The 14986-nt window shown below is 32.8% G+C and overlaps 3 protein-coding genes across 3 annotated transcripts in view; 1 reads left to right on the top strand and 2 right to left on the bottom strand.

Moving 5' to 3' along the window:
- Positions 1 to 2802, bottom strand: part of LOC109354864 (protein ENHANCED DISEASE RESISTANCE 2-like) — a 12854-nt gene extending 10052 nt beyond the window's left edge. The window contains exons 1-6 of the mRNA XM_019597655.1: positions 2548 to 2802; positions 2322 to 2396; positions 1868 to 1921; positions 810 to 875; positions 492 to 550; positions 33 to 109 (exon numbers count right to left, since the gene is read on the bottom strand). Of these exons, the coding sequence (XP_019453200.1) occupies positions 33 to 109; positions 492 to 550; positions 810 to 875; positions 1868 to 1921; positions 2322 to 2396; positions 2548 to 2709 (493 nt within the window). The 5' untranslated portion in view covers positions 2710 to 2802. The remainder of the gene's footprint in view (positions 1 to 32; positions 110 to 491; positions 551 to 809; positions 876 to 1867; positions 1922 to 2321; positions 2397 to 2547) is intronic.
- LOC109354874 lies at positions 5227 to 5889 on the top strand. The gene has a single exon (XM_019597667.1). The coding sequence runs from the start codon at positions 5337 to 5339 to the stop codon at positions 5781 to 5783; it is 447 nt and encodes a 148-aa protein (XP_019453212.1). The 5' UTR covers positions 5227 to 5336; the 3' UTR covers positions 5784 to 5889.
- On the bottom strand, positions 7382 to 13313 carry LOC109354858 (dentin sialophosphoprotein-like). Its single transcript, XM_019597643.1, has 9 exons — positions 13215 to 13313; positions 12985 to 13179; positions 12653 to 12798; positions 11016 to 11946; positions 10354 to 10445; positions 9539 to 9613; positions 8965 to 9026; positions 8813 to 8882; positions 7382 to 8342 (listed from the first exon to the last, which is right to left on the bottom strand). Exons 2-9 carry the CDS (start codon positions 13112 to 13114, stop codon positions 7617 to 7619), a joined length of 2232 nt encoding a protein of 743 aa, XP_019453188.1. The 5' UTR covers positions 13115 to 13179; positions 13215 to 13313; the 3' UTR covers positions 7382 to 7616.

Below are 14986 nucleotides of genomic sequence, written 5' to 3'. Positions count from 1 at the left end.
ATGAATATATTGACCAAATCATGCTTTTATACCTTGGCCAATTCGTATAAGCTTCTTCAATTCTTGGGCATACCGCCTTACTCTAGGTCGATGACCTTCAAGATCAATCCTTCACACCATAAAGATAAATGATATAGCAAGTTATGATAGAGATGTAATAAAAGGACAGTGTCTAAGGCAGGCCACCTAATAATGATCACAACAACAACCATGCAGATGTTTCATTAAGCGTATCTCACAGATATATTAACCTGAATGATTTAATATAAATTTAAACTATCACAATTCCTAGATTTTATAAGAAAAACATGATGGAAACAAAGAAGAAAATGATAAACAATTGAAAGGACCAAAGCGTTGGAATACACTGCTAATATGTACGATACATAAACCATTATTAATCATTTACCAATCATTGTTGCTAACAACATTCAACTAATGTTATTCTATCAGATATTAGTATAGTGTATTTCAGGTGGGGGCAAACATACTCATCCTCCATGTTTAGTTTGTCTCTGGCACCACCTCTTCTAGACAGCTCATACTCAGCCTGCAACGAGCATGTATCTCGTAAATTAAAACATGCAAATTATAGTGAATATTAACTAATTCTTTTAGCTGGCAAATCTGACACTCCCATATCCTTTACATACAAGGAAGACCTATACTTTGAATACTTCATAATAGGAACTCTCCTACCCAGAAATAAACTTTTAATCTCAATCAAGCTTGGGTTGTAACAACTACTAACACCAATAAAAAAATATAACATTGGCATCATAATGCAACTTCCAGTTATTTTTTCATACCCGTTGCTTGGCATTATCAAATGCTTCTATCCATCCCTGGACTTCCCCAGCTGTAGCACAAGCAATCTTGAAGAAAATTACATGAAAAATAAAACTTATTACTGTCCTGAAAGAAGAAAAACCTATAACACCCATGGAACGTAGACGGATTATTAAATTCTAAATATATGCAGATACAATTGTCTGGTAGTGTAATTATTAAATCAATAAAGTATATAAAACTTGTCAAACCAAAAATTCAAGGGCCAGTTTATATCATATTATTCAACTGGTAAAAAAATAGAAAGCCAAAGATAAAATCGAGGGTGAATTCCAAAATAAGTAATTCCAGTTAAAAATGTTTACTATGAAGGAAAAGTAGAAACTGAGTGGCTATCTTTTTTTCATGGTAAATACTTCTATGAAGTGTTCCTTCTTTGGATTTCTCCATAAATTCAATTGCATAATTTGTGATTCGACACTTTCTTTTGGTAAGACCGCAAGCTGTTCTCAGTTCTCAAACATTTCAGCAGTGGGACTAATCCTTACTCAGGTGTTGCCTTGGCTACTAGGTGCTTCCAACAGGCCTTGAACCTCTGAACTGCAGGTAAAATTCGCCTATATGGAACTCAGTTCGCCAGCTTAGCCACTCCTCATGGTCGGGAATATGACACTTATTGCTTGCTGGGATATTAACAAGTTACTACCCTATAGTATAACAATAGTGTAACTTACATCAAATTTAGGTGAACTAATCTATAATGCATACATTTCTGGTAAGGACGTGGTGTTTTATTTTATCTTTTTACAAAATTTGTAAGCAACTAAAATTCATGTTTTCTTAAAAGATGATAACTTAGCATGCAAATTTTACTTGTTACACATTATAGAAGCTTATGCTTCGGCTTAAAGTTCTGTGGCGTGTTTACAACATGATCTTGAATTCTTCACGAGCTGCATTACCTGTGAATTAAAAAAAGCATGCAGCATGGCAAGTAGCTTTCAACCAATATCAATATTTTTTTAAAACTAAAGATTATCAACAATTCTTAGAATAAACAATTCAAAGTATAACTTACTTCTCCCTTTTTGGTCTCATCTAATCGGTTGTAAAACCGTAAAACATAAAGATCCTGCAGAAGAAAACAAAAACAAATATTTAGCTTCCATCAAATTTACAAGGTAATAAAACATGAGAAAAGAATATATGTACCCACAGTGTATGAGTTTGATCCACTGTCAATGCATTATCTACCATTTATTTTTACTTATGATTGACTCTTCAAAAAAGTAATACAAATAAATTACGGATAATGTACTGATTGTGTATAGATATCACACTCGTAAAACATATACATTCAAATCCTAAGGCAAAATTGAACTTCAGAGACAATATTCCAACAACAATAAAAAACAATCCATTCAAATCACACGGCAAGATTGAACTTCAGAGACAATATTCTAACAACAAAAAACAATCCATAATCATTTCGATTCAGTAAAATAGAAAGAGTTGCATATGCTAGAAGTTACCCCACTGTTGACTTTTCGACGACCTAGCTCTTCCACCATTAGTGTGGGTCCTATAATCCCTTTCCTAATAGGATCCTGCACATAACAGAATCTCAACATTAAAAACCAAAATATCATAAATCTAGCTGAAATCTAAACTGTAACTCACAAATTCCCATAAATTGTGACAATATCTCACTGCATCAATGAACATAAAGTAAAAGAAGAAGTGAAAATGGTTACATACAATTGAAGGATGTTCATGAGGATCACGCTTGTACATAGCAACATACTTGCCTCTGATGAAGAGAAATCGAAGGTGACAGTATTGGTGACCAATGGAATTAACACCAAGATGATAAACCCAACCAAAGTACTCAAATTTTCCTCTCTCAAGTGGAGAATCCATTGCAAATAAGTGATTTTTCTGCTTAGCTATGAAGAAAAAGAGCTAAGCAGATATGTAGAATAATAACTTATTTTGTTAAGCACTTAATTCATTAAATTGGATTCTCATTAATTTTGCTTCAGGTTTAAGTAGTTTTCAGGGTTGTGGGTCCCACTACTATGCGTTTTGGACAGTCAAAAAAAAGCTGTCATAATGTGACGCCAATTTATCATCTTTCCCTTTTTCTTCCAATTGCCGACTTGTTGCCACCTGTTACTTCCAACGAAATATTCTATTAGAAAAATATGTGTGCATTCAAATTAGATAGGGAGTTGTTCTAACGATGTAAGGTCCGTTAGATTTTAGGATAGTCAAAAAATCGATAGTTCAATTCATGTGAGTGACACTTATTGAAATAAACGATCACGAATCTCGAAAGAAATAAGTTCCTTACGAAAAAGGATGAAGGATACTCTTGCTAGTAGCAAAAATAAATTATGAGTTTAACCAACAGAGTGTTGGTCAGTAGTCTAAGGTCGAACGTTCGATTCATGAGTGATACTTATTAGGAGTGAAGTCATAAACCCCGAACAGATTGTTACTTATCCAAAAGGGAGGGAATACACTTAATAGTACCAAAAAAATTATACAATTTTAAACACATGTATTATTTAGTTATCATTAATTCTTCTAACAAATAACTATGTATAAATCTTTATATTAGGTTATATATATTCTATTTACTTATTTATACTCGCCTTTTCCACTATTTTCTCTTCATACTTAATTAAAAAAATGTTAAGATTATGTTATTTATTAGTTATTACATTATTTCTTAATGTTCAATTTATCCCTATGTTAGTGTATGATAATTTAACGCAATTGTTTTTGGTAAAAATGAATCTAATCTTTATTCTGGTCAACAATTTCTTAATTTATATATAAAAAATCTTAAATCAGTCAACTATTTTAGAATAATAGGGAGATAGATAAAATTTATATGTTCGTGTGTATGACACATTTTGACTTATATAAATGGGATAAATTGTTGATGTTGGAGTCCTTAAAGTAATAATTATTATGAAGGGTAGCCTTCTGTTTTAAAATGATTAGTTCATTGATTATATCTTAGAGTGAGAGATAATTTTTGAATGAAAATGTATAATAATATTTTTATCATTAAAATATATATAAAATCAAGTATTTGTCTTTTTAGTAATAGATTACTCAGAAGTATGATTCAAAGTGCATTTCACTTGACTTATTGTTGTACTATATGACATGAGCATGGAATGTTATTTGGGGCGTGGTTAAGGTAATTTATTTAATATAATAAGATTTTCTTTTTGGTACAAAATATAATAAGATATTATAATATATAAAAGGCCCTCTCCACATATTTGTTCTTGTATTGGATGTGTTTGGTAATGGCATCCATGAAGGATAAATCATTTATAATAACATGGACTCCTTTTACGAATTAGATTATACAAATGAGTAATATTATTATATTATATGCATTTTAAATCATTCAATTTGTCAAGTCCAAGTGAAAGAAATGTGAGTGAAAATCCAATGCATCTAGAAAGCAACGCCAAAATTAAAGGTGGTTTAACTGAACCACCAAACAAACAACCCATCTTTCTCATTCTAGTAATTGGCTATCTAATCATCTTATTAGAGTGTCTTACATTTTTTGTTTAATAGTTTTTTTTTATATTTAAAGTTATACACATGATCATTAAATATTATAAAATTTATTATAATTTGATTAAAATAATTTCATTTATTTATAGTTTAAACTAAGTTAAAAATAAATAAATAAATGTATGGTAAAATTTGGGATGGACATGAGTCGGATAAGACTTGTCTCTTACTTGATCCTAAATGTTGGTAGATTTATTTTTTTGAACTCGAATCTGACCCTAGATCTGAAGCTAATCTGACCCCAAATGTCGGGTGAGACAATTTCGAACCTGCACCGATCTAAACTCGATTAAATATAATGCATATCTCTTTTAGATAAAGTTTTTTCAATATTTTACTTATTGTTATATATGTGTAATTTTTGATATATGAAATGATATATGTATATATATTGTTAATCATGTATATGTGATAAAATTGAATGATACATTCAACAAAAGAAATGTTACTATTCTATACACAATTGAATTTAAACACATACAAACATGATAAACGAGTAATCATAGAATAAGTCTTGATGTGTCATGTTTGTCTTATAGCCAACCTTATATATTGTGCTAGTCTAATTTTAAACTCGAATCCAAGTCTAGATAAATTTTTACCATATTTGAGTCCATTCACAATCGGGTTAAACATGACGAACATATACATACTCACAACTCACCTCAATGTATAATAATAACAACATGATTAGGAAATTAAGTTATTTAATTTCTAAAACAAGAAAAAATTAAAATAACAGAAAAATCTTAAATATAAAAAGTATAAAGATATAAAAAATTTAAATTTGAAAAGATAAGAAGAGAGTAGTATCAACAAACTTGATTTCTTTCTCTCTATAAATACTCAACCATTTTCAACCTTCATCTCTTTCTATAACCATTTCTTTCTATAATAATAATAATAATAACCATTTCTTTTTCCCCTTCTCTATTTGGAAAATGGTAACTGTAATTCTTCGTCCCCATGATTGCCTTCAAGGGCGGTTACGCAACGATGCCTTCACTCTCGCCACGTCACATGTCAGATCTCGAACAACCTCCACCAACCATAACCATAATTTCAACTCCCACGCCTCCGGCAACCGCCGCTCCAGGCGGAATCCGGTGCCGTATAACCACCTTCACCGAGATCGAACCCGTTCCGGCGATCAACCGGCGAAACTTGTAATAGGCCAAGTTAAGATCCTTAAACGAGGCGAGAAATTGAGCCTGGAGAATAATAGAACGGTGATGGTGAAGAAGCAAAGGGATTCGAAGGAAATGATGTATGCAGGATCGGCGTTTGTTACGTCTCCGCCTCCGTGTTTTGTTCCATTTCCCGGTTTTTTAGGGAGGAACGATGCGGCTACGAATGATTTGAGGCGGTTACTTCGGCTTGATGAATGATTCATAATTGATTTCTTTGTTTTGCAGTTACTTTCTTCTTCCTATTGTCTCCAACGTGCTTCCGTTATTTTTTCAAGAGGATTGCCGTTGGTTGCAGAAACGTTGAGAAAACAAAGGTTATAGGGATCGATGAAGATTTTATGGTTAGTGATTTAGGATTGAGGCCAAAAATTTAAATTCCATGTGAATCTATATCTGAATATAGAAAGTTTTTAGGTTTTGGATTTTCATATGGAAGAATGAAGTTAGATGAAGATGAGTGTTGTTTCTCTGTTTTAGCGTTTTAAGTGGTTGATTGTAACGTGTATCAGTGTATGGTTTTCTTGTCACATTGGTTTTAGTAATTCAATAAATTCAGCAATACCTTTCTATTGTGATTTTGAATTGTTACTTTGGGTTAATTCCTTCTGATCTGATATATTGTGAAACTAGATGTGAGAATTGTTACCATTTGAAACTGTTGTTGCTTCTTCCTATGGTGCATTATACATTCAGAGATTTCATTGAAAGATGTTTCCACTTTATAGATACTAGCATGTCGGCAGTTACTTCGTATACCTGCAATTTTTTACTTTTTAGTATTGATGGTAATAATGGTTGATGATTTTGCATACTCTATGGTTGATTGCATTTATCTCAATGGCACTTGTTTGCTTTCATGGGTCGATTGATACAAATTAAGCATTAGTTTCTTATACTAAAAATGACATATTGCTTAGTTTCAACTAAATTGCTCAGTAATTATTCATTTTTATTAATTACCACATACAGGGCACAAGGGTTAATGGTGTGGATAAAATTCAGTTTTACACTGGATCATGAGTTGAATAGATACTAGAAGAATGATTTAAATTGCGGATCGTATCACGGAAAGAAACAAATAGAGGCAAATCAGTGCTACAACTAATATTGATCCCTAAAATTATGGAAACAATATCCTGATCTTGTGAAAAATGAAAGCATATAATTAATATAAAGTAAACTCTGCCGCTGAAGACATGGCAAATAATGCAGCTCTCACTATTAAGAAAATGGTCTCTTTCCATGTAAAGAGTTCGTTAGCTATGCATCATACAAATCAAATGGCATTTGTTAAAATTCTAGCATTGTTTCCCAAGGTTAGGGTTTTTTAAGCATAGTTGGAATTTGATTTAAACAGATTGTTTTACCTGCCATGTAAACCATTTGTATTCCACTGAGGTCTCCTCCCAATCATTTGGTTCAAAATTTTATATTATATTGAATACATATATACATTAAAATTTTAAATACTTTCATATATGTTTATTATGGTAAAGGTTGCATTTGTAAATATCAGATTTCTAGAGTTTTATGAGATAATTTTAATCAACAAAAAATTAGTCTAATAATACAAGTAGTACAAGACTCCAGTAAATCCTCATGTCAAATGTTCGTTATACCAAAAATGATTATTATAGTTCGCACTGTTAACCTTAGGGTAGACAAAAACATGATAGATCATGAATTTACCTGGCAGGAAATTGTTTAAACTTTTGAGAAGAGTTTTTTCTATTTTTCTTTGAACTTAATAAAATCAATTTCACAATCACGAAAACACTATATACAAGATGAAGAACTTAGAAAAGGAAACACAAACATAATTGTCTTAAACATAATTACATAACATGTCTTCCATGGAACTCAGTTTCTTTCTTTTTGTTTGTGGAAAGAAAAACTTGATACAGCAAATATAGCATTTTAAAAGTGATGCTACGTACGCAAATATAGTCATGCTACCATAAAACTAAACCAGATGGTAGAATCATTAGACTAATGTATACATTAGAAAACCAAGCACAAATGACACTTAAATTATCGCTTGGCACCTAATCCTCGCGACTTCGGTAGCCTAACCGCGCTTAATGGATTTGTGATGCCTTGTGAGTCTCTACCTAATCCGGTGCCTTCAATAAATCCCATCTTTGCCATCATCTTTGATCCAAAACCTTTAGTATGTTTTTCAAAACCACCAATTCTTGAACTCGAAGGCTTGCTGTTCCTACTAGCTGGTTCAGAAGCTGGCTCAGGAGGGCTGGTGGAGAATTCGACACCCAAGCCAAGTGATTTAGGCCTTCTTATAACCTCAATGGGTTCTGCCATACCTTGACCATTTATTCCTAACCCTGTTCCTTCCATGTATCCCATTTTAGCCAACATTTTTGAACCAAAACCGGTGGTGTGTAACTCAAACGAACCGATATTGGCAGAGCTAGTGACACCCTTCTTATAACCATCATCAGTCTCTTCAGTATCAACAGCGGTGATCTGCACAGTTTCGGAATGGATTAAGCCACTTGATACAAATGACACAGGCTGATTAGCTAATGGAGCCTTTTGCCCACTTCCTTTCTTGTCCTTCCCTTTACCACTGCCTCGGCTCCCTGAGTTCTTTGATGCCTTCTTCTGTGAAGATTGAGATTCTTGCAGTCTAAAGTCATTCCTTTTAGCGCTTCTCTTTGCTGATCTCTTGTCTCCAGCCACATGCTTCTTATTTATATAATCAGTGACGGCAAAATCATCATCATCAACCCCCAGCAGCTGAAGTTCATATAAAAGTTAGTCTCAACTATAACTAACAACTTACAGATTACTGCAAACATGAAACATTATGCAAGTAATGCATGAATAAAAAAAATCGGTTTTTAAAGAAATTGGAAACTCTGAAAGATCAGCATATAGTTTCCCACTAGAGTTGGATAAATGGATTCTATCGTAAATCTGTTTTTGTAAAGATCATTTTAATCGAAGCCAACCTTTTTAATGATTTGACCTGTAGGTTTTTGTGGAAAGCCGAACTTTTAATACCCATATTTCTTTCTAGGGATTCTGGTGGGTTTGTCCTCCTGTTGCTAAATCTCAAGACGAGTTTCTACCAAACTTTCCATAATAGGTGCTACACTTCAATACTCTAATGCATTAAATCCCTAATTAGACTTAGTCTCATGTTCACTCATTCAACGAAACAAGGAAAAGCATAAATGCAACATGGAATATGCAATGTGTCATACCTTTTCCAGGCGCTGTCTACCACTTGAAGATGGCATGGACGTGGATTGTGTCCGCATCACTGTCACAAATCTGAAACCACGGATCCAGACTAGTTAATTAAATTGGCAGACACCAGCTTTCAATTATATAAATATGGGAAGATCATCGTCACCTTTTTTTCCCAAAACTTTGGAAGCTACTGCGAAAATTATAAACTGCTGCTACTCGTTGTATCTATAATAGTAATAAAACAGTCAGAGACCATCACCGGACAAGGCCAACATATGTCAAGAAAAGTAACGAAAAATCATATCATATAACAAGTATAAAATCCAAACTGTACGGTTGAAACATATTCAACCCATTGATTCACACGAGCAAAACTTGTAAAACTAAATCAACGGCAGTGGCAAATGCAAAAAAATATTGTCAGTAATATTTGTATCAGACCAGCAGGATAAATTAAATAGTTCTACCACCCCAAACTGATTCCAAGTTCCAAACTACTTGTAGCACTAATGTAACTTTCCCCAGAATCACTTGGGGTTAAACCAAAATTCAATCGCTTATGACAATCTGACAGGAACAGTACTGAAATCGAAATATGTGGAATAAACTGATGAGTGATTGTCGGTGTGTTTATTTGTTTTAAATAGCAATACTTTTTAGGGCCATACCATTCATGATACACGTAAGAGTGGACAGTGTGAAGAAACAGAGTAAAGGATATATATATATATATATACCTGTGAACAATCCCGAGAATCCATAGGCTGGAAAGAAAATATATCCACTTGCTCCAAAACAAGTTGTTGTAATTTCTAGAAAATAAAAGAATGAGAACAAGAGGACTGTCAGAAAGAGATATAAATGCCAAGAACAATTTGAATTCAAAATGTCCTATTCTAAGTCCAACATGGTTAACTACGAAAAGATGCAATTGCAAGGAATTGGACTAACCTCCATTTGATTAACTCTCCTTAATGGGGTTTCTAACAGCCTCTACCACACATGTCAAAACAACCTAAGGTGCAAATCTACAATCTATTCAAAACCTGCTTGTGTACTTGATGCTATAGTTAGTCCTAAGCCAGGACAAAAATGTGAAAGTTGCGTTAGGCAGTTGATGGGCAACGTAAAACTTTTGTCGTGTCTCTATGACATGGAGCAACGATGTCGGAGATATACAGTAGTTCCAATATAAAGTTGTTAGCAAATCTTTTAGCGCATAAATTTTTTTACACTAAATATGATCAACAAGAGACCTCCAATCCAGTTTTAGAATTTTTACATGACTAGAAAGGAAAGAGCTTGAAGGGTCATCAAATGTAGTGGAAAAAACACCAAATATTAAAATGAGAAAATTACAAAAAATGACCAGTTATAACAAAATCTGGCCAAGTCACACAAACATATATATGTGTGTGTAATTGTAAATTAATGTGAGAGATAAAGAGAGAAGGTAAAACGATAAAAAAAACTATCCTGGAAATAGTGTGGTCAGACATAAGTGATGTATATATCATTGTAGATGAAAAATAATTTAACTTTTATCCCATACCAAATTGATTTTCTCGAGATCAACTCCACGGTGAAGCATTCTCTCTCTACGTTTGACAGCAATCTTTTCCTTGCGAATTTTCTTCTTTTCACCTGTATAAAACAAGCCTCAAGAAAATCAAGTGGCTGGAATTGCATAATATCTCACCAAACTGAAAGTTTAAATAATTGCATTTATTTTTTTCCACATGGCAATACATGACTGCTTATCCTTTTCTTTGACATCTATAATTTTTCAACTATAAGTTCTACCATTTTCGGTATTAAAGTTCATAGATGTTAAATACCCATAAACTTGAAACATGTTTCCATCAACTTAGATATTCTATTTATAAAAATGCAATAATATTCATAACATTCTATAACTCTGGGCACTAGGCTCAAAGATGAAAACATACACATATTAAACACCTACTTCCCGGCTAGTTATTTGCCAATCCTCCACTACTTGTTGCAGCCACCCACAAAAAACATTGAAACAGTAAAGATAAGTAGTGATACTAATGAACTGAAATTCATGAAACATCACCGCTTTGACAAGGAAACTGAATGCTTTCAAGGTTCAAAACGTATAATGTAAATTAGATGAGCCACCGAAATTTGATTAGATGAAAAGAAGAGAACAGTGAATATTTGACATAGGTGGATCTGGGATAGAGGTACCATGAATTCTTTTGGAAGCTTTACTCTTCTGAGCCTGCAAAGGCCAAGAGCGAGGAAACTGGGAAACATGCTTCTTCCTTGAAGCGGTTCTTGGATCCTTTTCCAGCATTAGATCATCCAAATCTAAAGGCCCAGAATGTCCAGAACGTTTTTTCCATGGTTGGGATTTCTTCATGCCGTATTCCCTGGAGGCTTCTTGAAGGGCAATGCCACTCAACTTCTCCAAAGCCTCATCATAGCAACTGCTAGAAGAACCATCATCATCTGACTCATCCGAAACAGATTTTAGCAAATATTGTGCATCTATGATGTTATCACTACCCCCAACACCTTCCAGATAATCTTCAGCTACTTCTTCATCAATGTCTGAATCACTGTCAGATATGTCCTCAGAATCATCGCTATCAGATGATCCAACTAACTCTTCTGACTCAGAAGAACCATATATGTCCTCATTCGATGACATTTCATTATCATCTTCGTCACTTCCATTATCTGAGATGTCCTCGGTGTATAACTTAAGGCCTCCAATTGACAGAAACCCAGAATTTCTCTCAACAGACATCTTTGATGGCAACTCTTCAGTCATCTGATTGACTAACTCACGGTTCATACCCTCATCAGAACCAACATCCTTCACAAAAGATGATGAACCGAAAACTGGAGTTGATTGGGGCATCTGATCAGAGGACGTGCCAATGCCACTTGGGGTATTGTCATGTTCGGGAGAGAAATCTAATGCTTTCTGAGAGCTGTCACCCAAAACAAAATCTGAGCCATAACTATAAGTATATTGCACATTGCTGGGTTTTGAAGGAGGTGTTTGGTCTACATGAGCAATAACTTGATTCTGCTTGGAATCCACCGGAACAAATTGTTGTAGCTTATTTAAATTACTACCTTCACTGTTGTTCTCAACACATGAGACCTCCTAATAATATACCAAGAAATGCAAGTTACTTTGACACTATGGTGGAAATAGCTCATCTGGTCTGTATAGAATTACATGCATATTTAACCAGAGACATGTGGTGAAACAATGTAAGGAGATAAGTTCAAAGAATGATGATAAATTTTTAATATTCACTAAGTTGTAGATTTTGGCAATGTCATTCTCTAGGATACTTAGAAAACACACTCACAGACTTATGTATAGTCAATTAGCCATCACAATAGTTCAAATGTACTAGCTATCTGATTAAGTAGAGTAAACGACTTTGCTTGGTTATGAAACACTGGTTACAGCCATGGTCACAAAAACACAGAAAACAAAAATTTGTCTAATGTAGCATTGTATGTAGGACTTTCGCTACCTAATATGGATCTTAATTAAATTCTTTCGGGCAGTGCATGAGAGTTAACACATAACAGCTAAAACATGATTTAACAATATAGAACATTAACACATTTAAGGTAAAAGTGAAAATGTCAGTGATGAATTAATAATTTGTGATAAACACCTTCCACCTACAGACATATATTTTATTAAAGATAAACACAAATCTGATATATTTTATTTTTTACACACAACCCACACCTGATATGTTTTTTTATTTATCTAACTGTCTTTAAAGCTTCATTTTGATAAACATTGAATAATGAGTGTGAAGTCAAGAACCTTTTCAGGCATGACAAACCTGAATATTATTATATGAAGGGTAACTATATCCAATGGTAGCTCCTGAAGAAGAATTTGGAACCACTGTTCTAGAAGCAGAAGCTTCTGCTCTACGTCCCCTCCCAGATTTGGAACCAGACCTTTTCTTCGAGCTACTATTTCCACCTGCAATTCAAGTGCAAAAGAAAATCCAAAACAAAGCATCGAATGATTGAAAAATAAAATTCCCCAAAAAGATGAAACACCCATCAACCAAAATCTCTCAAAGATCATATTTTTACAATGAAAATAAATCAAAAAGGTAAAATTTTAATCAAGATCAATTTTTTTTGGAGGAAAGAAAGTGGGTACCTGATGAATTGAAATTGGGGGATGAGGATGGATGCCAATCAGACAAAAATCCTCCTTCAATAAAGAGTGCATTTTTACGGTTTCTGTTGTTATTGGATCTTGATCTTCCTCTTCTGCTTCCACCTCCCATGGCAGAAAATGCTTGAGTTTTGCTTGGAGTGTCAGAAAACAATGTTAAAATATAAAGTATTGGGATGGTATTGTATTCGTATATTGAACGTATATTGTAAATGGCGGTGGAGATAGGTTTGAGAATTGAGATTATTTTGATTTATTGTATTCATTTATGAACACAGTTACATACAGAGAGTTGCAGGATCCGACCCGGTGGCATATTCCATATTCCTTTCCTTCAAATCTGAGGCCCAGTCCAATCACACAAATTTTTTTGTACTATCAAGTATATTTCTTTAGTTGATAAGTAACGAATTATTATTTTTGAGATGTGCAGTTGTTATTTCTGATAAGTGTTAAATCTTTGATCATTTGGACTTTGTTGGTCCAACCCCACATTTTTATGGTAATATCAATATTATCTTCTTACCCTATAAGTAATGAACAAATTCTTTTTGAGATGTGTAACTATACCTCCTTATAATCTCACTCTAAAAAATTGAATTATCTATTATATCACTAGAGTAACGTTTTGTTGGTCTAACCCATAATATGACCAAATAAAACTTAACTTTTTTTTGTACAATATAAAACTTAACTTTACTCCAATTATGTGTATGATTTTACTTTAGAGAAAACAGAGATCATAATTTATATTTTTCTAATGTGGAGGATATCTCACACTATAAGAAAATGATTAATTTCTTGAGCTAAAGATTTCTCATAGTTTGAGGAAATGTATTGGTGGCACATTAGCCATCCTTTTGTCCATTATTTGTTAGGAATTTATAGTATATGTGGATGTCTTGTGTTTCACAAAAGAGTTTGTATTGATAAATAATACTGTTAAGTTAACCTTGCCCTTACTAAAAATTTGTTTTCACATTTTGCAGATATGCTAACTAGGATAATAATTTGGAACAAAATAAATCAGTTTAATTTGGAATGTAATAAATTAATTTTTTTTGGATTTTAATATTTAAAAAAACTGTTTATATTTTGAGTTAAACCTACTTTTGGATTTTAATATTTAAAGAACTGTTTGTTTTTTTATGAATATATTAACTATTTCTAACAATCATCAGGCTTGGCTTTTCAACTCATTTGTGGGATTAGGCGTGTCATAGTCACATATGACAAGGACAACTTTTTAGTTGAACATGCATACAATATAATGTAAAACTTATATATAGTCAATATATTATCTAATGTTAATTTGTATTACTTTTTTGAAGAGTTAGTAATGATAAAATATAAATAGTAGATAATACAATCATATGAGTACATATTTTTTTCTTCTTATTTTAGTTTTAAATGAATGTAATTTTCTTCATACATAGTAGGGTAAGGTTCGAACAATGTATTTAAGAATGAGTGGGTGAGCAAGTGAGAAAAATCTAAGAAGAAGGAAATGAATGAAATGATGAAGTAGGCAAGTGAAAGGAGAATATCCTATTTAGTCCAACACTAAATTATTATTTTTATACATGAAATTAAATTAATTATTTATAAAATCGTAAAACTTTACTTATATTTTATTTTTCCAAATATAGCACATGCTTCATTGGGGATGTATTTAAAAAAATAAAAAACTTATTCTCTAAGGCAAGGTATACAAATATCAAAAGACAGAAAGGAATAGGTTAAAAACAATGCGTTTCTAAACGCAATAAGTGACATTGTGTGCATTAGCCTGCGCCAACAAAACATCAAATGTTTCTGAGAAAGTGGATAACAGTAAAAATATACAAAGTTATTGATACACGTACAGTATTCTTATTGTGTGTTAAATTGTTAATGCACTTTTCAGTTTTTTTATTTATTTACAAAATGATGCCGGAAAACATTACTAGTTTTTTTTGGTTTTCCATATATTTTATCACACTGA

The sequence above is a fragment of the Lupinus angustifolius genome, chromosome LG01, assembly GCF_001865875.1.
Source record: "Lupinus angustifolius cultivar Tanjil chromosome LG01, LupAngTanjil_v1.0, whole genome shotgun sequence".
In the NCBI taxonomy this organism is placed as follows: domain Eukaryota; kingdom Viridiplantae; phylum Streptophyta; class Magnoliopsida; order Fabales; family Fabaceae; genus Lupinus; species Lupinus angustifolius.
This window is presented reverse-complemented; position numbering and strand designations above follow the sequence as displayed.